Source organism: Diadema antillarum, unplaced genomic scaffold, assembly GCF_040938485.1.
Source record: "Diadema antillarum isolate AM-2024a unplaced genomic scaffold, OU_Dant_1.0 seq00000331_RagTag, whole genome shotgun sequence".
Classification (NCBI taxonomy): domain Eukaryota; kingdom Metazoa; phylum Echinodermata; class Echinoidea; order Diadematoida; family Diadematidae; genus Diadema; species Diadema antillarum.
Window position 1 is genome coordinate 551,120 of NW_027271348.1, and position 26,874 is coordinate 577,993.

A 26,874-nucleotide genomic window follows, 5' to 3' on the forward strand; every position below is an offset into this window, starting at 1 on the left:
AGCTCCAATCAGCACTGCATCCAAACAACACAACGACAATCTAAACATACTCCTTGATGATACCGCGCATTCGCTAAAAAAAGATAACGCCACAACACTAACCACACAATGCACTAATTTAAAGACAAACTGAAACACAATGATCTCATATAGTCCCCCACGAAGAAAACCAATATGATATCAATTAACAAACAAGACGTATACGAATGTTCATGTCATCAATTTCAATGTAGTGGATTTTTTTTGAAGGTGTCAATCAACTTTCCCTATTATGCTTGTTCGTACACAGTGCCTAATGTGCCTGTGGTATTTGCCTGTCATTTTCCCTCGTCATACTCGTGAAGTTCAAATTTTAGAATGAGCAGGTGGACCTATACGGCAAAATGAACTAAACTTCATCATAAAGCCTAGTCTATTAAAAGCTAAGTTGAAAAGACACAAATACACGGCCCCAAGCTAACTACATGAAAGACTTCTTTTAAATTGAATGCACTTATTTGGAACATGTTTGCCTTTTCCCGAATTTGAATGACCGACGAGATTCCGTCGCCGGCTTGAAATGAATTTGAATGCTCATTGCTGAAATGCGTGCTCCTATCAAATGAACAATTGATTGGTCCGACAGTGAATTTGAATGACCGGATTTTGAATTTAATTGCTGATCCAATGCCGCTACCATGGAATGGGTGAAATCGAATGCTCGGAATGGGAACTTGAATGACAAAATTATGAAATTGACCGAGAAAACCTATAATTCAGGAAAAAAAGAGGCATCCATATATTACAGCTGTTTCTTTGCAAAGTTACCGTTTTCAGAAGAATTATACAAAAAAAAACCCCACAAATTGGCGATGCATCACTGCAATATCAAAGTCTTTCATCAATTGACAGCATTTAGTATATATAGATTTAGAAATTATTACCTATTTTTTCCCCTACTATTGTTTCTACATAAATTTCAGGCAGGACAAAGTGCATATACAATAGTTTATGTGAGAAGCGATAGGAAGCAGAACGAAATTTTGACATCCGGCCCATCTTAGCGTGGCAAGCCTATATAGCATAACGTCACTATCGAAGACCCAACCTACGCAAGTTAATCGACATTGATTTCAGGGGAGGGGCCCATGAAGAGAACAATATCATTGGAAAATTGCTGATTGGAAAGAATCTCGCTCCTGCTGGTGTGACGACACTGCCCCTCTGAATATTCATTATTTTTCCTTGTGCCATTATTGTACAAATACGGACTTGTCGTTGGTATATAGAAAGCGCTGTGTATCCTGTCGAGCTCGTGGGTCTGTCTTTGCCTACTGTCGAGCTCGTAATCCTTTTTAACTTAGTACCTAGCGTATGGGTCTGTTTTAGTTGGTGTCTAGCTCATGAGATTACCCCACATATATGTGCTATGCATATTATATAAAAGTATGAATATATATATATATATATATACATATATATATTAATGAATAACAGCAATAGGTTTCTGTCCAAGAAGTATTGATTCACAACAGTAGTTCATATGAAAACTCCGTGAGAGAAGTAGTTTTGACGAATTTTCGCCCATAGGGCTTTGTCAAGTGAATGGCAGATTTTATCTAAAAATAAAATCTGCCATTGACTTCACAAAGCCCTATGGGCGAAAATTCGTCAAAACTACTTCTTTCACGGAGTTTTCATATGAACTACTATTGTGAATCAATATATATATATATATATATATATATATATATATGTTTTAGTTGGTGTCTAGCTCATGAGATTACCCCACATATATGTGCTATGCATATTATATAAAAGTATGAATATATATATATATATATATACATATATATATTAATGAATAACAGCAATAGGTTTCTGTCCAAGAAGTATTGATTCACAACAGTAGTTCATATGAAAACTCCGTGAGAGAAGTAGTTTTGACGAATTTTCGCCCATAGGGCTTTGTCAAGTGAATGGCAGATTTTATTTAAAAATAAAATCTGCCATTGACTTCACAAAGCCCTATGGGCGAAAATTCGTCAAAACTACTTCTCTCACGGAGTTTTCATATGAACTACTATTGTGAATCAATATATATATATATATATATATATATATATATATTACAGCATTCTCAAAAGCGATGGATAAAAGTAAGTGTAGATTTTGGAACTATGATTTTAGTCAGGAGAAATTAAGAATTTGAGGAAAGATCTGTTTATTTATTTGTTATTTGCATTTGTCATCGAATAGTACTTTTTTTTCCATAGAAGGCCCCGCTTCAAGATCGATTTGTAACTGAAAGGGCCATACTCCTAAGAACAGAAATAGATACAAAAATTGTACTACTTATTGACAGCTAAAATGTCATTACCTTACTAATTTGACAATAAAAATGTTCGGAAGCCCTGGTGATAAGATAATGATACTAATACATTACGTTTTCAATGCGCTTAATACAATGTTTGTAAGCGCAAAGGGAAAAGACAAACAAGTTAAAATTCAAGTAAGAATAACACGACATACATCCGTGTGCAACGTGTGTACCAGTAAATAAACACATACATTAATTGGGTTACACTCAGCACATTAACTTAGGGAAGGAATCAATATGGAAAAAGGTGACTTTTAAGAGGTGCCTTAAAGGATTCTACTGATGGGACTTGTCGTATATGAATGGGTAGATCATTCCAAAGCTTGGGTGCAGTAACCGCGAATGAACGTTCTCCGTAGCGTGTCTTGGTGCGAGGTCCGGGTAACAGTTGAAGATGGGTAGTAGCATGGGAGCGATAACGTCGGGATGCAGATGAAGTTGATGAGGAGGGAGATAAGGGTTCTGTAGGTATGAAGGGGCTTGGTTATGGATAGCTTTGTAGACAAGGAGGAAAATTTTGAAGATAACGAGTTCCTGTATTGGCAACCAATGAAGTGACTGGATAATTGGGGGTAATGTGTGCAGATTTCTTGGAACGTGTGACTAGTCTAGCGGCGGTGTTCTGGATGCGTTGAAGGGGTGCAGTATGGGATTGGGGTAGACCGGCTAAGAAACTGTTACAATAATCGAGGTGAGATGACAAGAATGCATTTATAAGATTTTCTGTGGCAGGAACGTCGAGGTACTTGCGGATCCTACCGATCCTAGCTATCCCCCAAGAAGCTGTCCTGCACTTGTTGCGGATGTGCAGGGCAAGGGAGAGGTGCTTATCGAAGGTTATACCAAGATCTCGGACACACTCGGACTTCTGCACACATACCGTAGACAGGTCCAGAGGAGGAACATCAAACCGCTGCCTGAATCTAGAAAATATATATGCAACATTTCATTTTTTCAACATTTCAAGATGATGATAAGGTTAAAACAAAATAACGCTCCTTTGAATTCTCGCTAAAGATTAGAAGTATGAGAAAATAGAGACGTAAAATTGATAGAATAATTTCTGGAGAGAACCAATAAAGACATCACCATACCATTGTTTCCCTGATACCAAGCCAACTTACCTTCCTCACCAATACTCTCTTCGCATACGACGGAGGGAAATCATCTGCATACACATACAGAAATATGAATGTGTGTGTGTGTTTATGTGTGTGTGTGGGTGGGTGTCTGCGTGCGGAGAAAGAGCAGGGATATCAGTTTTAAAATTTTAAGATTGATACAACATGCACTTACTGGTGTGCTGTTCGTGATCTTGATGGTTGCTACTGGCAACATTGTGTACCCGTACTTGTTTATGTCCTTTTCCAACCGCATCGATATCACTGTAATATCTGAATAAGCATCGCCATTTTTGTCGATGTATTTTGGACGCCCGGTGATGCCTGTAAGAGAGGAAGAACAGCAAAGACGAAAATAACTTATCAGATCCTTTCCTCGGTCGAGTATCATCTCATAGTGATCGGTGCTCTCTAAAACGTTCACTTTTACGTATTGATTTTTGAGGTTTGGTTCCCCCTACACCTTTACACTGTATATCCTTAAGAGGAATTCGGGGCCCCTATAGTACGTAACGTCATGTTAATAAATGAAATACAGTATTTCTAAACTGACGTCAAAATAGCCTTTTGCTCTTCTCCAAAGATTTAAACAAGCGCAATATGCATTAATGACAAAGATCGCACTGCTGCAGTGTCGTCATTAATCATCGTATTATATGCAATACTGTATGGCTGTTAAATGGTTCTATAATATCAACAATGCCATTGAAACTGACTTGTCTTTTTAAACATGGCAAAGGTAATTGCTGATAGAAGCAGAAATACACTGAAAGGGTTGGGTAATGTGCCAGTGAAACTGGATGAAGCGAAAACAATTGAAAATCTTCTACACGCTCATTTTGATTTGAAAAAACAAATCAGACAATTTACTATAGGCTCTTCATGATTGACAACGTAAGTGGCTTCATGTGACAGCGCACCGTGACTGTATTATCGTAGAGTAATGGATGCGATGATAGAATTTGCTCTCAAAGATCTGAGAGGTTCGAAATAAAACATGCACTTTTGGCAAAGACTACCAATTAGAATTACGTTCATGGCAAATAAACACGAGACCAATGATAATTATGTATTATGTTAATCTCCATCGGCCCACGGGATAACAAAAATATTCCTTTTTTTTGGGGGGGGGGGCAGTTTAGGTAAAACAAACAAACAAACAAACAAACATTTTTTTTATTTTGTGCGAACTTCATGGCTTTGCGGACTTTTGTATTATTTTTTTTTAATTAGTATGCATAAAATATGATTTCCTTGATTTCGGTAACATGTAATCACTTCACCCCCAGTTTAACAAATAATTTGTGATTACACATAAACACGGAGTCGAGCTCAGGCTCAGCATCTCCTATCGATTAAATCTAGCTAGGAGAGGGCAGCTGCAGTGTATGGCACTGCTGCCCGGTCGCAAGCGGCCTCGAGCTTGGCAACGTGGACCTACTGACAAACCCATAATCACAGTAACGCTAAAATGTTACTGAAATTAGCATCTAAGTCAATAGACCTACAATTTAACCTACCTAGGTGCTTGGGGAAATCTCCCGAGGAGATATAAATGTTTGATTACCTTTATATAATAACCGTGAAGAAATAGGCAAATATCGGCCTTCGAATCCATCAACCCCTAATGATGAGGATGGAACAGTGGTGTACTTTTAACACCATGCCAGTACCAATAGTCCAGCGGATATAGAGCACATATAGGGTGAATCATGCACTCTATGGTAAAAGCACCATACTTGGTACACATGTACATGATGCCAATACAAGTCATTTCTGATATAGAAGCCACTCTGATTCTGCCTGTGGCGGCCGTGGCGTGATGTGATATAGCAATGCCGTGTATTTTGGAAACTATAAGTCCGATTGTCGTGATTCTTGCACCAAAGTATAGGTTTTGAGGGTCAAGAATTCCAATTAAATAATTTTTGAGAGGATAAAATTATGGCAACCTACTTATTAGCGGCAATTTTGAAAAAAACAACAAAAAAACATGGTTGCCGCTCTACATTCAAGTATTCATATATCTTTAAAACCAATGGATGCATCTTCATGATTCTGGTACAAAAATATGTTTTTGAGGTTCAATTATTTAAATGGATACATCTTTTCGTGTGTACAACCATCACATCCTATGCTTTGGCTGCCATTTTAAAACATGGCCACCGCACTATATACTATACTGTACGTCTTTGAAACTAATTGGGGTCAATGATTTTAAACAAGTACTTGATGATGAATAGAACTAACACATTTCGTTTTCATGTCCATTTTGATAAATATGACTGCCGCACTACATAGAGTATGCACACACACACACACATTATATACATGTGGCCTAGAATTAACGGAAACGCGAGTTTTCGCAAATATTTGCACATTTGCATTAATTTAATGCCAAAATAAATGACATAGACTTATAGAAAATTTATCTAGAAGAAGAATGACACCAAAATCATCCGATTTGGTTGAGTAGTTTTCATTCTACAGATGTTTTTGTAAAGACGGGTCGAGCGTAAATTTCTTAGCTCAATTCAACAAATTTCTGCAATGAACAAAAGCCACTACCTTGGGAGACTAACAAAGAATTGAGGCCGCACATCACAATGTGGAATGCTTGAATAGGATTATTGTCGAAAATTGACCTTCAATTGTTGGGTAGTCTCCGTTGCTGAGCTTTGATAAAATAAAGTAAGAAATTAATGATCAACAAAAACATGTCTAGAAAGAATGTCTAGAAAGAAAAGTACTCAACCAAATTGGACAATTTCGTTTTAGTTTTGAAAAAAAATATCCGTTTCCGTTTTCTTAGGGGCCTGTATATATATATATATATATATATATATATATACACCCTCACATGCCATATGTATTGTCCCATTGACAAGAATCGTTCACCTATTATTGGTAAATGTACCTCCTTTGTTGTTGCGGCGTTTAGTTCTTTATTGTTCATTGATTGTTGTTGATTGACTATACCTCTATCACATTCACTATTCAAGTAGGTATTGAACATCACAGAAGTATAATTGTTGCATACCTGGAATACTAAAGATAATTATGTTGAATATCAAAGGTAGAATAAATGGTGAGAATGGAATAGAAGACTTTCCCCCCAATTTTGGATGCATAGACAGGAGAGTACAATTAGTGTACTGTCATAGTTTCCAGCCACAAAGACATGATTATTGCAGTCTTATAAGACCTACTGATTTCTAAAGTTTGTTTTCAGTTCTTGTTCATTATTTCATAGTATGACCTTGTCAAAACTGTTACACAAAATTATAAGGAATCATATGAAGGAATCGAATGAGCTCTGACAATCCACAAGAATTATTGTTCCTGATCATCCATTGATGAGCGGTGATGAACGTGAATGCATATATAGATGCAGGTGAGCTTTAGAGAACGTCTTCAGTATTTCTACTGGTGCCGGTAAGTAAGATCGATTTACTGAATATTTTATTCTGCAGTTTTATCTTCCAATAATTATGAACTTAAAAATGTGTATTTCTTTGAGGTTTTCCTTAAATTCATAAATTAGCATGATTTTTCTTGTAGTTTATATTTTGCCAGTAGACTCATGTGGAGCTGCAAATGACAATTAGCTGTATACCTATAAAGATGTATTGTATAATACCTATTGTATTTACTTTATCGTTTGATGTATAAGATTCAGTGTTAGTTGTAAGTATCAGAACAGCCTGGTCAATCATGGATTTTATAGACATACATAAAGTTTTACATTTGATGTAAGTGACCCAAGAAGTTTTAGAAGTTTTCTCACACTTAGTGTCATGTTTCCAAAGAAAACAGATGTAGGCCTACTATATTGGTTGGAAACTTTGATTTTCATTCCATGGTCCAGGGACCAGTGAAAGCGAGAGTCTATATTTCTAGAAAATGTATAACTTGATTAATATGTACCTCAGACATGAAATTGTGAAGATCATGTTTTTCACATACACTGTACACACAGAAATCCTATAAAGGAAGTTGAGAATATCTTCCAAAATGCTTACAAACCATGCCCAGATGTTCCACATTAGAATGCTAAAAATGAGTGAACAAGTAATTGTTGACCCCTCAAACAAACGTTTACACGAGAATCAATCCACAATGGGCATCCCGCTTTCATGACACTCGTACGCTATATAACTGGTGGGAGGCCATATTTATAAAATGGCCCCCAAAACAAAGGATGTGATGAACCTCTTCACTTTGCTAAAACATCATTATATTGAAAACCTGCACCCCAAAACTATACTTTTACGCTTGAATCGTGATTATATATCTTTTGAGTTCGAAGATATACAATATTCATTATCTGTTGTATGGCAGTAATATTTATTAAAATGGCCGCCAAAACGTAGGATGAAACGATTCATATTCACTTACAGTTGAATTTATCGGAATCCTTAACGCCAAAAACATATAAGTTGGTACCAGAGTCATGACCCTTTGTCCATACGTTTTAAGGATATGTTATATCTAACATGGTGGCCATATTTTTTCAAAATGGCCGCCAATAAGTAGGTTGCCATGGTTTTATCCTCTCAAAAATTATTTTATTGGAATCCTTGACCCTCAAAACCTATACTTTGGCACAAGAATCACGACAATCGGACTTACAGTTTCCAAAATACACAGCATTGCTATATCACATGGTGGTCATTTTGAAAAATGGCCGCCACGGCCGCCAAAGGGAGAATCAGAGTGGCTTCCATATCAGAAATGACTTGTATTGGCATCATGTACATGTGTACCAAGTATGGTGCTTTTACCATTAAGTGCATGATTTTTTCTATAGCCGCTGGACTACAATGTCAAGGGATAGGGTTTAGATTGGTGCTCTGTCAAAGCCGTCGTCTTTCACCTGTAATGGTAACTGACCTTGACTTTGCTGACGATTTGCTTTAATATCCGATATGAACGACAAAACATAGGACCTGCTACTGGCAGTGGAAATAAGATTGGAAGAAAATTGGTCTACTGCCTAATAGTAGGCCGGCCAAGACGATTTGTTTTAAACTTTAGACGGTAAAATTTGTTAATGCTAAGTTTCCCAGCTGAAAGTTTTGCAAAAATACTGAAGTTTAGCGTACGGCCGGATGTCAAGCGCGTTTTTACCGAAAATGCCTTTTTTAGCCCAGACTTTGAAAGAGTGTAAAAAATCATGATTTTTATTTTTTTTATCGAAATAAGTAATGGTTGATAAGTACCTTTCAAACTAGAAATGTGTTATCTTCTACTTCAAGTTTAGAACCTGACTAATATACATTTGAATGTAGAATATTACACGCACATATATGGCGCAATGAAACATAAAACCGTGATTTACTTAAAATTGTACTTTGTAAAATCTACCAATATTTCAAAGTTTTTTTAAACTACCTAAATCAATCTATTCAAAAGTTTTTATTTTTTCGAAATATAATATATGTTCTGATATCTTATGCAGCAAAGAAATTATAAGGTAAGGCGAAAGATAACTCGTTTTATGTTATCCTAAATGGGACGATTTTTTTTTTACTGGACGCGCATTTTGAATGAAAAATCGAATGTATAGCGGAGGCCCATATATATTGTACATGGTATAGTGCGTGTAGGTATTTATCTTACATAATCGGCGAAGTCAATGGACAGGTTGGATAGCTGACTGCAAAAACCCCTTGTGGCACCTTGATATGACTGAAATGTGCTTCTTTGCAAAAAAAAACAAAAAACAAAAACACACAAAGAGGGGTGGTCAGTAGTGTTGTTACCATGGCAACTGATCATTATTAGGTCACTCCCTGAAAATTTCAAATATTCATGATTGTAAAACGTACAAGTGTTGAAACATGTTTTTTTTTGTGTGAAAAATGTATGTTTAACAATGAAACCTAAGAGTTATATATAAATTGTTTACTATGTTTGGAAATGTTTGGAAATTACGATACCAATACCGATACCGATCTCCCATCCTGCATACTCACCCCTTCCCCCGAGAATGTTTGGGAATTCATGGTTATCAATACAATGCTATATAGTTTGCATTCTCAGGCCCTGAAACGCAGCCCTGCAAGGGATAGACACGAAATCACTTTTACTTTTGTAATGTTCTAAGGCGAGGTGTTTGCATTTTATTTTGATCTATCCTCCCGCAGAAGACTTACTAAACGTTTCTTTTATGATGGTTGATTGTTTACATGAACGTTGTTTGGAACGCACACTTATTCGGCGACATAAGAATATTATATATGTATCCCAGATATTTGTGTGAAAAAGTAAGGCAAATATCACCCTCAAAAAAGAAAACAAGAAGTAAAAAGGAAGTAGAATTGAAATGCGTACAATGCAATAACAGCCTCATCTCCCCTTCCCACCATTAAGTCGGTTAAATCATCGAGTCTATAGTGCAGATTATATTTATCCTTGGCCAAGTTCTATGTCCTTGGAGCAGACATGTAACAAATTGTTTGTTTGCGATTCGATTTTTTTTTGTTCTATGTTATCACATCTTTGTGAAAAAAAAAAATCATTTCAGTTATCACCAACACTCTAAATTCCCAGTCAACCAACAAAACGTACTACACAATGTGCACACGCCCGCAACCACCGTCTCAAACAGCGTTCACGGACTATATCAACACACAATGAAATACAGTTAACGAGGCAATTTCTCTTTTTTAAAATAATGATTTGCCATTAGCGCACATTTACTAGAATAGCAGCACTTGACATCTATGTTGCTGGTTACCAAAATGCTGATAAAAATACCATACACAGTAAGAACAAGCTTGAATCCTGCAAAATATAATTAATTATTTGTCTTCAACAGTATTTCGTTTTGAAAGGTAAAGAACCTCAGTCTCGATTTGTGGACATCTAAAAACAAAAATAAAAATTCCATCTAAAAGCAATCTTCTTAAATGATTAAAAGCATTAAAAAAGAATGAGTCCTCAGTTAAAATTTTTACCTTGAACAAATCTCTGTGACATACATCCAAAGACTTTGAAAATCAACCATACAAATTGCGCTGACTACATTAACTGCATTGATAAACTCATTTTTTTTTAATGTGACATATACTATGTGTCCACCATCACAAACGTTACACCAGTTAGAAAAACAAAATTTTCTCTTTAGGCAATATTTCAATATCTCTATCTTTTTCACAGTTTGTGGTTACATATCCTAGCTAATTATGACTGTACGCTGTTGCATTGAACTTTCGTCACTGTACAACTAAATTAGAATGGTGACTGCCAAATTTTCAAAATTCTACTTTTAGTCTGATATTATTTTTGTGTTCTGCAGACCAGTGTGATAAGATATCTGTACTGAGTATTCGTCTCTCAGTGAAGAAAAAAAGAAATCACCTCTCCAAAATGCGTGAGTAATGCTTCCCTCTAATACTTTCCCTTATTCCAAGTATCAGAATACACTGCTGGGGCCCTGAATAGCTAGCATATATTACAGTATTACCAACATCATGACAATTATGGCACATGTGAAAAAAACAAAACTGGCAAAACATACATCTTGACCAGATCATATTCTTTTCACTACTTCTTGTACTTGGTGTTTGGATTGGAACCTTTTACTTATGTCTTTTATATCTTAAACTAGAAAAAACATGCTCTGTGCTATTTCCCTTCAGATTCACCAACTGTTCCTTTATGAAGTTTTCTCTTTTTAAGCACTTCAACGTGCAGTTTTCCTTTTTTTTTCTGACCAACATGTCATATACTTTCCTCCATCTGATGAAGAAAGGCAAAGTTCACTTCCCTTTTGTTGACCCCCCATAAAAACAAAAACAAAAGACATTCCAATCTGACAGGATTAAAATGTTGGCGTTTGGGCGTCAAAGGAAATAACAGGATCAATTTCCATGAACTACTAGTATGCGGCTTGTAACTGTGAGTCTCAAAGGCATGGTATAGTTTTGGTTGAGATGGAGATTCAGACTTTAACTTTTTGCAAGCAAATTAAAAACAACTTATGAAATATGAAAGAGCATCAAATTCTTAGAGTAATTTGAAGTTTGTTTGATTAAAGTTGTTGGTTTTGAAACGGCCGAGAACTTTTTAAAAAAGTGACTTTTAACAAATACATTTGGAATTCCTCTTGGTATTGTTTACCATTTAATATTTCATAACAGGGTTCTCATTTTTTCACAAAATCTCCATCTCAGCCCCCATCTCAACCAAAAGTAGACCATCCCTCATCCCTTTAATGCTGGAATCAAAATTGGAAGTAGATCTATATCAAATCATATTGTAAATTCTGTTTGCCAAGTAGTGTTGTGCACATTTTGATATCAGACCTTGTTTTACTTCATCACTTAAGAAAAAAAGAACAAAAAAGATTAGAAAAGAAGCATTTAATCTGGATTAGTAGAAATTCCTAATACAGTATATAAACATGTCTTTCATATATACATATATATATATATATATATATATATATATATATACAGCTGTATTCAACTTCTACAATAGTCCTGAAAGCACATTGTGATTACATTTGAGAAGTTTAGATGGATGCATTCCACATGTAAGTTCAGGTTCTAATGACATCCTTCATACGGAATCTGGATGCGGACCGGATAGTCTGGCAGGGTCGTTTCTGGAGAGAGAGAGAGAGAAAAAAAAGAATGGTGTATCTGTCTTTACTTGATGAGGAAAGTGACATGGGCATTTTAATCTTTGGTGAAGACACAGTGACATATACGCTAAAGATATACGGTTACTTGATTTCCTCTTATGTAGTGTTTCCTTAAAACGGTAAAGTATATTTTATACAGTAGATCCTAATTGTAGCAATTTAACCGTGAGTACACAATGAAATATAAAATGTAGGAAACTTTCATGATCCAAATATCCAATTCTTTCCATCAAGCTTTTTATTCCATTCAGAAGAACTTCAAGGTAGTGCTTGCCTGATACTGCAACTGGATACATTCAACACTTTCGTGCATATAATACCCCCGTGACCTTTCGCATCAATACCCTCATAACTAATCAAAGTCAAATTGCTTAGAGGTTATGGTAACTTTGCCATCCAAAGGTAAATACAATACCATGGTAGCAATGCTCTACAGTCAATAGAAATCAGGGTTTCCATGTAATTTACAATCAGCAGCAAAATCACAACAGAAACTAAAATGCTACAAGGCCCAGGTAATCATCTCTTCTGTATAAAACCAAATTTGAAGATGATCTGCTGAGTACATGTTAAGTTATTGCAAGATGAGAATAGGACAGATGTGCCACGGTGTGAATGGATGACTGCAACAACATAAAGACTCCTGCAACCATCTTTGACAGAGGCTCAAAAAAAAATAATCAGCATTAATTCATGTGAATCTTGGTTGTTGGAGTGATTGACTACATGTATATGCAGTACTGCATTCATTTAGCAAAACATGCATTAATTTTCTGCCAAATGAACGATCGACAGTCAAAAATTTGGTCAAGATGTCAAAGGCTTGACAAAATATTCCACCCTATTTGGGGTTTACATTTTACATGCATTATTGCTTACCTCCCGTATTTCCTTTCGAAATAGAGTACAGGATGCACAGATTAGAAGTTGGTAGTCAGGACATCTGTCTCTTTCTTTTTCTCTCTTGTCCGTAGTTGGCTGTGGTTTGCAGGTTCCATTTTGTCCACTTTGTGCTAATTCTGGTCGAAAATATAATTAACGAAAACTTAAATAAGTTATCATTTTCATGAGTGAAACAGGATATTTATACTGCAACAACAACAAAAACAAACAAACACATTCATCATGAATTAGAATTAATCATCACGATCTTATGAATCCCTTAGTATGAGATTTTGGATCACTGTCAACATTAATTTGTATTACATGTAATACATTAATGAGGTCATTGTTATTATCATCTTTGATGCTCTAAAGCCATATCTTACTGAAAATGAATTATACAGGATGGAAGTCATCTTGACACCTGTAATTCCTGTACACAAATATTTGATTGTATCATGCTCTCATTTGTATGTGGATGAGGATATGATTTCCTTGCTTAAATCGGTTTGTATTCATGAGATAATATTCCTAATTTCAAATCGTTGACACTTACTTGTGAGCTGGAAAGGACATTTACATCGTAGTCAAGACATCTTTCTATCTCCCCCTCACTCTGGTGGATGTGATCTCAAACTCAGCATGTCCATTTGTTGCTGACACCTTGATAAAAATAAAGAACAATACGTCACAGCATATTACCCTTACATCATACTTAACGCAACATAATAATAATGGAAAGTAAATTGATTTGAGACTACAGACGTATTTTCATCTGTGCACACATTAAATACTTGTGCCACCGCCATTTCCAATTGACACGGTTGAGAAATATTTCATTACATATATATTACTTGATTACATTTATGTTTGATTTTATATCATCTCCTCTTCAGTGGATAGAATACCTTTCTTTCATATGATCCTCTACAATAGAACATGCAATGAATTTACAAGAAAACAAGAATGCACATTTGATCATAGATTTGCTCCCCTTTGTATATAAATGGAGATATAAAATTCTTCTCCTCTCTTTGATTGCAAAGTACTTGTACATTGTATTGTAATGCAACTGTCAAAGTGAAAACATGCTTGTTACAACTTATTCAAATGGAATAGGAATATTTAATACTCAATGTATTTAGATTTATGGTATTATTTTCAACTGGGCACTTAACTGATACATTTGATAATCAAGCACTTAGTAACTTAGTATTTAAAAGATATTTGAAATTAGACCGCTATAATGTATTTCAGACATTTACCGTTTCTTATCTTCTGGTTGTTCTGCACTTTGTTGCAGGTAGAAAGAGCTCAGACTTTACAATTAGATTTTGGCAAGTCAGGATATGTCTCTCTCTGGCGAAGTTTGAAGGCAAGACTCAGTCTGTCCACTTGTTGGTACATCTACCTGAAAACAGAAATCAACATGACTCAAATATTTTTTTTTCATCTTTAAAGCAGAGCATTATAAGCTAACAGTGAACAAAAAAAAAAATAATAATTTGAAATTTGATTGCTGTGAAAAGGCATCTTGGCATTGACATAATTTTCTTTATTCCCCATGCAAATCAATTATAACTATAGATATATCTCTTTTATTGAGATGTGATTTTTTTTAGCTTTTTGAAAATTTAAAAAAGAAGAAGAAAGATATCTAGGTTTCAGTGAGTCGGTATAAACGATCCATTACATTTTTTCAAATGAACCTTTATGCTATGATACATTAACATAAGAAGTTGGTACTTATGAGTAAAGAGATTTCTAAATAGTTCCTTTTTGACTAGATCTATTTGTAAACTAGAAGAGTACATGTAAATGATTCACATATTAGGAGAGGTTGGCAGTCAGGACTGAACACTTTCTCTCTCTCTCTCTCTCTCTCTCTCTCTTTCGGGCATATTCGAATGGCAAGATCACTTGGTTGTAGACTCGCTTTTATATGTAAAACACCTAGGCCTAAATCCTAGACTCTTTTTCTAAACCCATGTAGGTCTACAGTACCATAAAGAGTGGAGTCAACCTTAGACCTCTACTCTAGAGACTAGTATTAGTGCTAACGTTAGAGCTAATGTAAGGATATTCTAATGTTAGATCAAGATAGAAATGTTAAATCTAACGTGAACTTTTACTTACATCAAAGTTAGCCTAACGTTAGATATATAACATATGCATAGATTTTAGAACCTCTAGATGTCTAAACTTAGGTCTAGCTAGGCCTTGTTAGCTGGGTCTTTACAACAAAACTGCCTAGATATCTAGTAGGTTACTAGAAACCTCTTAACGTTAGGTAGAATCAGTGGCCCAGATCTTGACTAAGGTTAGATCCTAATTCTAGACGCCAGCTATTTATACTTCAGCCCGCTAGATTTTATACAGGTCTAGTATTTGATTAGACTCTAAACGTTAGTAGATCTACATCTACACCTTCTGTATAGCCTACAGTCCCTTGCCCTGGACCTGGCTCTAGCCCTACAAATACATCTAACGTTAGTAGTAGTGGGCCTGTACTGTCTACGTTATACAACTGCTATTGTGATTAGGGCCTAGCCCGATTGAATAATTGTTTTGGCATAACAGGCGTAGCCGTACATCTAACCCCTAACGATAGCTAATGTCGACAGTTAGAGAGAGTGTAACCGTTAGATAGATTAGACCTAACGTTAGACGAGGATTCAGTCTAACTGCATGTGATGAGGCCATAGATTAGAAACCTAGATCGAACGAACAAGACACCTAAATCTAGACGTAGACCTAATGTAGGCCTCTTTTCGCACCGTGTCAAGACGTGCCTTACGGAATAATCGGTGTTCCACTAACAAGCACCGCCGGCACGGTCGGGTGGCGGCCCGGGGGTTGGTAGGCATGCCCACGGGATCGATGCGAAATACAGTCATAAGACATCGGCCTAACTTTAGATTCTACTAGCGCTTGAACCTTGATATTTACTAAGTCTCAGATCAAAGTTGTATATCCAACTGTTAGATGAAAATAGATTTTAAAGTTCCCTTATGCAGTGCAATAAAGAACTATGTATTTATTTACTAATTTACTTACATTCGAAGGAAATAGTCCCCTTTTCAGTCACCACGTTTCCAACTCAACGACTGAAACATGCAGGTCTAGTCCCGCGAGAGATTTTACCTGTAGACGTACGCACACGTATTAAGTACACTGTATTCGCGCGCACATAAGCAGCGCCGGGCTACTGGAAAATGCTCGAAAATGCATTTTCTGAGTTCCTGCATGTTCAGAGTTTTTATTAAAAGTAAATTTTTTTTTCAAGAAAACTAGAAATAATATTGACACACTCAATTAAAGAAGCATTTGTAGTTTTATAAAACATTAAATCACTTTTGGAAGATCATCTAATTAGCTTGGAAAAACAAACTTTGCAGAACGTTAATTAATCTGTGAATATCATTTCGAGCAAACAACACCCAAAACATTTGAGAGCCCCATATGGCTGTACAAAATGACCTTTTAAAATGCTAAGGAAACACATTTAAATTGCAATTTCATTAAAAGGGACAATTGAAACTCATGATCTTTCAAATATGAATTGAATGCAAGTAAAAAATAAAAATCGTGATTTTTGACATGCTTCTGAATTTTGAGCTAAAAATGACATTTTTCGGCAAAAATACGCTTGACATCCGGCCGTACGCTATTCCTTAGTATTTTTGCAAGACTTTCAGTATGAAAAAGGAGCATTAACAAAAAATGCCTTCGAATCCTTATCTACAGCCTTTTTTGAGGTTTGGCAGGTCTACTATAATGCGAAGACGGCAAATGTGAAAGGTCAACGCCACCATTACTACAACCTTGGACGGTGCAGTCCTTGAGGTTAAAAACGACCTCAACCTGGGCTCCTGGATTTCCTCGACAGAACATGCCACCAAGACCAGACGTGGCCTCGTATGGAATGCCTTGCGTAGTATGAGGAAAGTGTGGAAGTGTCAGCTTAAAGATGACTAAAACAGCAACTTCGTGTTGACTTTGTACTGCTGTATGGAGCAGAAATATGGACATTTACATCCCAACAAGAAAAAGCACTGAATGGAGTGTACACACGCATAGTTAGGATAGCTCTCAGTGTGTCCTGGAAAGATTACGTTCGAAATTTCAGCTTATATAGTGGTTTGCCGAAAGTGTCTGTCGAAGTACGTGCGAGGAGGACGAGACAAGCAAGACACTGCGTGCTGCACCCTGAACTATTTGCTCATTCTCTCATATCTGGGAGCATAAACAAGGAAACAACCACTTACATCCATGTAATTGAAGAACGATACAGGCCTTTACAGTATTAGTAAACTGAGGACAGCCACGCTAGATAGACAGGTCTTGCATCGAGCTTGCACATGCATGAATGGCGTCAGCTTCAACTCTAACTCAAGTAGTGTCAGCGCTTTGCCAGTCGTATCCATGATTCATAAGGCGATCCTACCGAAACTGAAAGCAAGAACTTTAGCCAAGGCTAAACCTATAAAGCCAAATGTATGCCCACAGTGAATCTTTGGAACAACCTTCTTGGAAAGAGAGCGGAGACCGGTGCGCAAAGACACTGTTAAGACTACTCTCATACTGCTTTTAGCAGCTTTTTTGTTTCTAATATCATACTACTTATTATAAAATGGGTTCAAGAATGTAGCCAATCAGAAGCGCTGAAATGAGTCACGAGTGCGCTCTTTATTTTGTTACTTACATGCACGGGCGTGCAAAAAGTGTGCAACGAAAAAGCATAACAGCATATCCTATGGCACATTACCGAAAAGCATAACTGAGAGCACTCAGTCAGTGAGAGAGCGTCAGTGAGCGTGCAATACCCAAGTGCCAAGTACAAAAGCTTCAGCGTGTTCAAAATGCTGCTGCCCGTCTGGTAACATATTCACGGAGATCCACTCACATCAAACCAGTCCTCCAACAACTCCATTGGCTTCCTGTCGAACAACGGCCCACCTACAAGGTCTTCCTCATCACATACCGGGCTTTGAAATCCTCCTCACCACGATACAAATCTGCTTAGGTTCCATAAGCCATCTCGATCTTGGCTGCGCTCCTTTAAGACTCTTATCTTCTCATTCCCAAAATTAAAAGATCATGGGGAGATACAGCATTTATGTCAGCAGCTCCCCGCGTATGGAACAGACTCCCAGACTCTGTGAAGGATTGTGACACTGTCAATGACTTCAAGAGAAAACTAAAAGTGCACATTTGGACTACTCAGTACCTTTCTTTGAGGATAAACATGTTGCAGCTGTAGGAACTTATAAGTTATATACCGTCAGATTGTGTATTTTGTGTCATGCACCAACAGAACATCTGTCATGCACAGACAAAATATCTGTCACTAACCGACAAAACATTCTTGGATCAGCACCGAATGACTACAGCTGTTCACGCCATGTTTGCCAACTCCAACTCTCATGTCCCGGATGGACACTTTTATTCCACCCCATCCTGGTTTCACCAAGGAGGTAGTTTCACACTGCCGTTCTCCATCACACCTCCCCCCAACAAGAGGAAAGTTATTAATGTAACTTTTCGACTATAAACACCTTCGTTGTAAGGCTTACTTCACTGTTCTTGCGTACTATTCAGCTTACACGATTACAAACTCAAATAATTTTGTGTTGTTTTCTTAAAACCTCACCTGGCATACTACACTTATAATTACTGATTTTGAGCCTTATCAGAATCAGTTAACTCCGGCATCATATTGTCCACTTTTATAACAATATATAAAAACTTGACAAGCCCCCTACAAAACATGTAAATACACTAATTACGCAATGTGTCTACAGTAATACACTTGTGAAGCTGTTTTCAACGGGTGCACATACGGGTGCACATAATCCGGAAAGATTACACCAGATGTAATCAATCATTTCTCCAGTAGTATCAATATTTTGACTGAGACTGTATTTTCTGGTAGTCTCGACTGTAATTATGTCCTCACATACTTGACCAATAAACTTACATAACTTCAGACATGTATAGTATATATTTTTGTTAACACATGCACTTATTCTTTAAATGTGGAAACAAAACAAACACTTTTTCCCTGAAATTGTTCTGACTGTTACAAAGATACATTGTATGTCTGTTTCTCCAACACAAACTTTCACTGGAGTTTCACTGAATGAGGACAGCACACATCTCTTGATTATAACAACATCGTATTTAAACACTATGACACATGTGTACATCTACGCAATGTACTTGCTAATAAATCTTATACTTATGTCAACTCTGCGTCATAAGTTAGCCAAAAATAACAACAAAAATTTAACCATCGGACATTTCTCTTTGTCACACCACACATATATGTTTTGTCACTCGTTAGCATGTTATGATATACAATGTACGTGCAAACTCTGTAAAATATCGAGATCATACTCGACACACAAATGTGACTCTGTCACTCTGTAACGAAATACATATACAGGTTATTAATTTACAAAAGTGACATTATATCTTGGCTTCTTTATGCCTCCCTGTCACTCAACACTTTTTCATGAATACAAAACAACATAAATTCTTTTGTTTTAACACAAATCGGTTGACAACAAAATGTGATCATCAGTTTTCCTGTCACTAATCGGTTGTGTTTTGCTATACTCTTTTTGCATTTGCTAGCATTAACTCTGTAACGTATCGGTATATATAACAAATCTGAATCCTTTGACTCTTTGGGGTACATTAAATGAAATCAAAATAGAAGCGTGCAACTGAAGCACAACTTTCACTGTAATCTTACACACCACAAATGTTGTATCCTGGCGCTTCCTGTAATATTGGGTTTTCAAAAATATTATACAATGCTTGGCGTGTAACACATCCTGAAAATTTCAAGTAACGTCTTTTTATAAAGACAGAATATTGTGCACTAGTACTTTCTCATACTTCCTAGCATCACTAACATATACTGCTTTCGCTTAAAACAAAACATGATTCGCATGAATAATATTTCTTCCTTCACAGATCCTTGGGAAAGGAAGAAAACTGAACGAGAATGCATAAACACATGTACACGTTGTCATGTTTTGAGTCTTGTTTGAAATGTTCTGCTTGATGTAAGTTTCACTGTAGATTTGAGATTGTTATCGTTCGGCAACAGTATCAGCGCGTGCACAGTTTCAAGCTCGCGACAAAGCGTCTGCTAATTTGTTGTCCTTTCCTGCAATGTGCACAATTCTCAATGGGTAGGCCCTACGGCTGGAGAATCAAACTCCAACGGAAGAGACGCTGATTTTTGTGCTTGAAGCGTTCTAAGAACGTCAATGGGTTATGGTCAGTGTACACCACGATGTCTCTTCCACCGTCCAAAAACGCTTCGAAATGTTGCACGGCTAGAACGACACTAAGACATTCCTTCTCCACAGTCGAATACTTTTGCTGATGGCGATTCAGTTTTTTGGAGAAGAAACACACGGGTTTGCTGTGTCCGTTGTCGAAGTCCTGAAGTAGCACGGCTCCTACTCCTCGGTAACTAGCATCCGTAGCCAGCTGGAAGCTCCTCTCGAAGTTTGGTGCGATCAGCACGGGATCGTTCATGAGGATGGCCTTCAGCTTCTGGAACGCATCCTGGCAGCTCGCCAACCACTGGAACGTGGTACCCTTTTTCAACAGGTCCGTCAAGGGCACCACCAAGTGACTGAAATTGGGGACGAATCTCCGATAGAATCCGCACATTCCCAAAAAGCGCTGAAGCTCCCGTTTGGATGCCGGCACTGGGAAGTCTACGATGGCTCGGACCTTGTCATCTCGTGGTGCGACGCTACCTCGGCCTACCTTGTGACCTAGGTAGGTCACACAAGCTTTCCCAAACTCGCATTTGGCCAAATTCACCACGAGTCCTGCATGTGACAACCTCCGGAACAGCTCTCGAAGATGAGCAACATGCTCCTCCCACGTATTGCTGAAAACCAACACATCGTCTATATAGACAACACAATTATCATGACCAGCAATGACTCGATTCATCATCCGTTGAAAAGTGGCGGGGGAGTTTTTCATCCCGAAGGGTATGACACGAAACTGGTATAACCCGGTGGGCGTGACAAACGCCGAGATCTCTCTTGCATCCTTGTCTAATGGCACCTGCCAATACCCTTTCATCAAATCCAATTTGCTGACATACTCGGCACTTCCTACCCGATCAATACATTCCTCAATCAAAGGAAGCGGAAACTAATCAGTCTTGGTTATGGTATTGACCTTCCTGTAATCTATACAAAACCTGGACGTTCCGTCTACCTTTGGGACTAGCACTACTGGGGAACTCCAGTTTGAGTTACTGGGCTCTATGATTCCATTTGCAAGCATGAAATCTATCTCCCTATCCACCTGTTCTCTCTTAGCAGGATGAATCCGATATGGATGCCGCTTTATGGGTGCATTTTCCCCAACATCTACCGTACGAACAGTGTCTTTCGCACAACCCAATCTATCACTGCAAACCTCAGGAAATTCCTGGAAGATGTCGACAACATCTTGCCTCTCCGAATCAGACAAATGACTGAGCAGTAACTCTGGATTTTCTAGTGCCTTTGAGTTCTCTATTCGCGGAATCATTCCTGACTTGAAACTCACACTCTGAGAATCTGAAGCATCAGGTTCAAACCCTTCTGCACTTTTCCCAGCACTGTGCAGGACACTCTCACTCACAACTGCACCTTCTTCTTCTACCATCACACGGCTAAATAGCTCCTCAAAAGCCGGAATAGGAATCAACGGCGCAGGTCTAATGGCATGTTGTGGTTTTCCTACCACTTGACATTCATGACACGTTCGACAAAATTCAGACACATCCTTTCTCATCTTAGGCCAGAAGAAATGAGTTCTGATTCTACACAAAGTCTTCTTGACACCCACGTGTCCGGCCATTGGAATTTCATGTGCAAGACGTAGAATTTCCTTTCGATACGGCGGAGGAACAACTATCTGGTCGACAACCGTCCAGTCCTCATCTGCGGGACGATCTGGAGGACGCCATTTCCTCATCAAAACACCAGACTTTACATAAAAACATTCTGCCACTTCATTCGCCTCATCTACAGTCAATGCACCCTCTCTCAACTTCAACAACTCCTCATCTTCCCTCTGTGCTTTGATTAAAGCCTGCTGACTGAACACACCTTCTTCCCAACTTTGTTCTCTTTCACCTTCACTAGTCACCTTACCAAACAATGTGTCATCAAGAGAAATTTCACTTTCAGACTCCTTTCTCTCACGCTCTGCTTCACTTGCTCGAAACCTTGTGATAGCACATGTTGGAAATACTTCTGGGAATTCATCGACCAGTTTTTCGCTTTCCTGTTCGTACACTGGGACTTCGGAAACAACCGGAAGGACACTCACTCGACCTCCTGCAAGGTCATTACCAAGCAAAAAGGAAACTCCATCCATAGGGAGAAATGGAACAATTCCCACGATCACTTCCCCTGAAATCAGTCCACTATCCAAATTCACTCGGAATAGAGGGACCGCCTGCGTTCCTTCGTTGACATCATGTATGAGTACCTTTCTACCCGTGTTACAGTCTATGGGCATACTCTTCACATCTCCTACCATGAGGGACTATGTAGCTCCAGTATCACGAAGGATGACAACCGGTACTCTAAATTCAGCAATGGTCACTGTACCCTTGGAAATGAAGTCCTTGTACTTGTCATCCACACGACCACTTCAACACCTATCTGTCATTTTTGAGACATTGCTTTTCACAACATTTGGATGGCGCTGTTCATCACTTACACTTGACTTAACAAAACCATTGGTGGCTGCTTGGTACTGTTTCTCTTTTGTTTCAGCATCTGAACTGTTGTGTACGTGTGTCTGCATGGACTAAACCATGTGTTGCTTTTTGCTTTTGTTTTTCTTTTGCTTCATTCTGTTCCAGCAATCGCCTACATTCAGACTTAATGTGACCTGTTTTCCCACAGAAAAAGCATCTCACTTCTTTGTATTGAGGCCGTGGCGATTTCGGGCGCTCTTTTTGTGATTCAGTCTTTACTTTATCCCAATGACTACCGTGCCACTTTTGAGTGTCAGGATTTCTCAACTGATCAAACTTGCTCTTTCCCTCAGGACTTTTTGTTTTCACCTTATGTGTCAACCCATACTGGTCAGCGGTGACTGCTGCACTCTTTACATCATGTACTCTTCGATCTTCCAAATATGTTCTCAGATCTGAAGGTGTCGATTTCTTGAACTCCTCCATCAACACTATCTCTCTCAAATTTTCATAAGTGAGATCTACTTTCATTGATCGTACCCATCGATCAAACAGAATTTCTTTTTCTCTCTGAAATTCTACGTAGGTCTGTCCCGAACCTCTTCTATATCCTCGAAACTTTTGCCTGTAGGCTTCTGGGACTAACTGATAGGCAAGAAGGAAGGCTTCCTTAACTGTGTCATAGTCATTTGCATCCTCATCCGAGAGAGCAGACACTACTGAATGTGCCTTGCCTGTGAGCTTTTGTTGTACTATCATAGACCAATATTTCTTCTCCCACTCCAAATTCCTGGCTATTCTCTCAAAGGAATTTGCAATGTCGGGCGTCTTTGGTCTCGACATAGTAACATTAGGCCTATCCCCTGGGACGCTACTGGCCTGGGCCTGGGTCAACTCAATTTGACGTTGCATTAACTCTTGTTCGAGTCTCAGATTTTCTGCCTTCATTTTTTCTTTTTCTAACTCCAATCTAGCCAGTTCTAAATGTGTGGAATCTACCCTCATATCACTAGGTCTAGTAGTAGCAGTAGCACTTTGAGCAGTTTTTCTACAAGCACTCTCAATCTCATCTGTACTCTCACTCTGGTCTGTGTGTTCATATTCTACACCACCCAGTTCAAGCTTCTCCACCAGAACTGCAAAAATTTCTTTCTTTCGACTACACTCTCTGATATCAGCATCTACATGAGTTGCAGCATCAATCAACTGGGCTTTCACTAACCCTCTCAATCTACCAAGAGTGACGTCTTTCACAAACTCCAGGGGCGTCACCAGCTTTTTTTCAAGGGGAGTGCGTTTTGACACTGAATATAACCTGCGAGATTCTTATTTATTTTTTATTTGATTTATTGTTTTCTGTATCATAATGAACATTTACATAATACACTGTACTGTCATGTATATACATACATTGTTAATGACACGTATTCACAAGCATAAGTTTTACATAGTGGTAAAATCACTGTGCAGGACTTGATGATAACATACGGGGGTAGTGACGGTGTGAGATCCTCGGCGAGGGAGCGAAGTGACCGAGCGGGGGAGGGTTTGGGAGGGGGATACCCCCATAACACGGAAGGGACTTTTGTAAAAACATACACGTGTAGTATAAAAGTCGCGTCTATATAGGGCATTTTAAATCAAATTTCTAGGGATTGAAACATCACAGCGTATCACTGTACAGGACTATGATTATAATATAGGGGGTACATTAGTGACGGCGTGAGAGCCTCGGCGAGGGTGTGGAGGGCATACGAGGAAGCTGTTGCATTTTTAGAATTCAAATGAAAATAGCTCATTACGACATTTGGAATTTATGAAGCTCTTAATCCCCCATGACTTTTAGTGTACTAAAATATGAAGGGGAACCAAGCGAGCAAAGGGTTAATTGAAAGGAGATGATATCCCCTCCCACTGTGGGTCAAGACAATGGGGGGGGGGGGGGAGGGCACCTCGTGGAAAAGTAATCTAATGCGAGCGAGCGGACCGAGCGAGCTTGAAAATTTTGACATCTTACAGTCCCCAAACTGCCATTTCTCTCTATATAGCTACATATTTTCGCTTTCTTAATTAAGGGGGGGGGGCGTACTGGGCGCAACTGCTGGCAATTACTGGCAGCAACATCAGGAGAATGGCATAACGATTTAATGCGAGCGAGCGAAGCGAGCGAGCTTGAAAATGTTGATATTCTACAGTCCCAAAACTGCCGTTTGTAGCTATATTTTTGTTCGCTTTGGAAATTAAGGGGGTGGGGGGCGCCCGGGCGCAACTGCTGGCAATTACTGGCAGCAGCATCAGGAGAATGGCATGACGATTAAATGCGAGCGAGCGGAGCGAGCGAGCTTGAAAATTTTTGACATTTTACAGTCCCAAAACTGCTGTTTGTAGCTATATATTTTCGCTTTGGAAATTAAGGGGGCGTAGGCCTACCGGGAGCAACTGCTGGCAATTACTGGCAGCAACATCAGGAGAATGGCATAACGATTAAATGCGGGCAAGCGAAGCGAGCGAGCTTGAAAATTTTGATATTTTACAGTCCCAAAACTGCCGTTTGTAGCTATATTTTTTTCGCTTTGGAAATTAAGGGGGGGGGGGGGCGGACGCAACTGCTGGCAGTTACTGGCAGTAACATCAGGAGAATAGCATAACGATTAAATGCGAGCGAGCTTGAAAATTTTGACATTTTACAGTCCCAAAACTGCCATTTGTAGCTACATATTTTTTCGTTTTGGAAATTAAGAGGGGGGGGGGGGCGGTGCCAGGGGCCTGAGAATCACAATCTTTTGTCGGCTCCGGGCTTTTTGAACAATATTTCACACTATATACCTCTTCAATTATGGTTAACAGAAATCTTAGAAAAATATTTTATTTCTTGATCACCCTTTCAGGTCGAATTTCAAAAGCAGTTTACTAACCCTTGAATTACCATTTTGGTAAGGGTTTTTTTTTTGCTTTGTTTTGTTTTTTGTTTGTAGTTACGCCACTGCCTCCCACACGACGGAACTTTTGCATTTTTTTAAAGTGAAAGTGACAGGTTTGGTGCACAATTGCAATCTAAAGGTGTATTAAGTCCATGGAAAATAGACCAAACGGGAGAAGGTGTGAGAAGAGGTATCCATCTCCCACACGAGAGACTTTTCATTTTTAGAATTGAAATTCAGCAACCTTGTGCACACTTTGGGTGAAATATTTGGACAGATTTTTATCAAAAAAAAAAAAAAAAACCCAAGAAAATCTTCTCCTGTCGGGTATGATTATGGGGGGGGGGGGGGGCAAACGGTATACTTACCCTTGCAATGTTTTTATGGGGGAACTTTTTTCTGTCAAAAAGCAAGAAATTCTTCTCATCTCGGGAATCATTAAGGGGGGGGGGGCAAAATTATAATATGCTTGCCCCTCCATTTTTTTTTTCAAAGCAAAGGCCCGCACTTGGTCTCGCATTATCAATATGGTCGAAATAAAGTGCTGTACATATATCCTACATCCTAGCAGTATACACTTACACGCAAACGTATTCGTGCTCCATACCGTACTGTACGGTCGATAAATACTAAACACTGTAAAATAGATGTGTAAAATCAGTGCTGCCAGAGCCCGGGGTGCGATTTTGTTCCACTCGATTTTCTTGTCCCTGGTGCAAAATAATGAAAAAAAAAATAAAAAGGTAATACAAAAAAGAATAATTAGCGCCCGGCGTTGAGCAGACTAATCTTTTTTTTTTTTTAAGGGGTCTAAAGGGGGGGGGGGTGCGTTCGCACCCAACGCACCCCCCTGGTGACGCCCATGAACTCTGCAGCATCGAACTTGGCTGCCATGATTTATTCACATCTAGCTTTCCGACTAGATTTCAATACTACGTCGCTAACGCAACTTCCTACAGTACACTCCAACTGGGTACCGAACTACGAGAATAGTCGAAGCAATTAAGACCGGACAAACACTCGTATATCTCGAGGCCAATTTCCTCGTAAAACCACATCTAACAATGCTAATCCAAATAACCAGAAAGTGACACACTAATCTGATAAAATGACGTAACGGAAACGATAATACGTCCCCTTCCTTGCCAGCAATCAATGCTGCAACCCTGGTATTCAGCTAGCGAGAAGACCAGTACAAG

At 38.4% G+C, this 26,874-nt stretch overlaps 1 protein-coding gene across 2 annotated transcripts in view; it reads right to left on the bottom strand.

Annotated features, from left to right (window-relative positions):
• The window catches only part of LOC139730740 (speract receptor-like), a 533,152-nt gene that overhangs the window by 234,185 nt on the left and 272,093 nt on the right, over positions 1–26,874 (bottom strand). For both annotated transcript variants that reach the window (XM_071641605.1, XM_071641604.1), the window contains one exon: positions 3,656–3,804. In XM_071641605.1, coding sequence (XP_071497706.1) covers positions 3,656–3,804 — 149 coding nt within the window. The remainder of the gene's footprint in view (positions 1–3,655; positions 3,805–26,874) is intronic.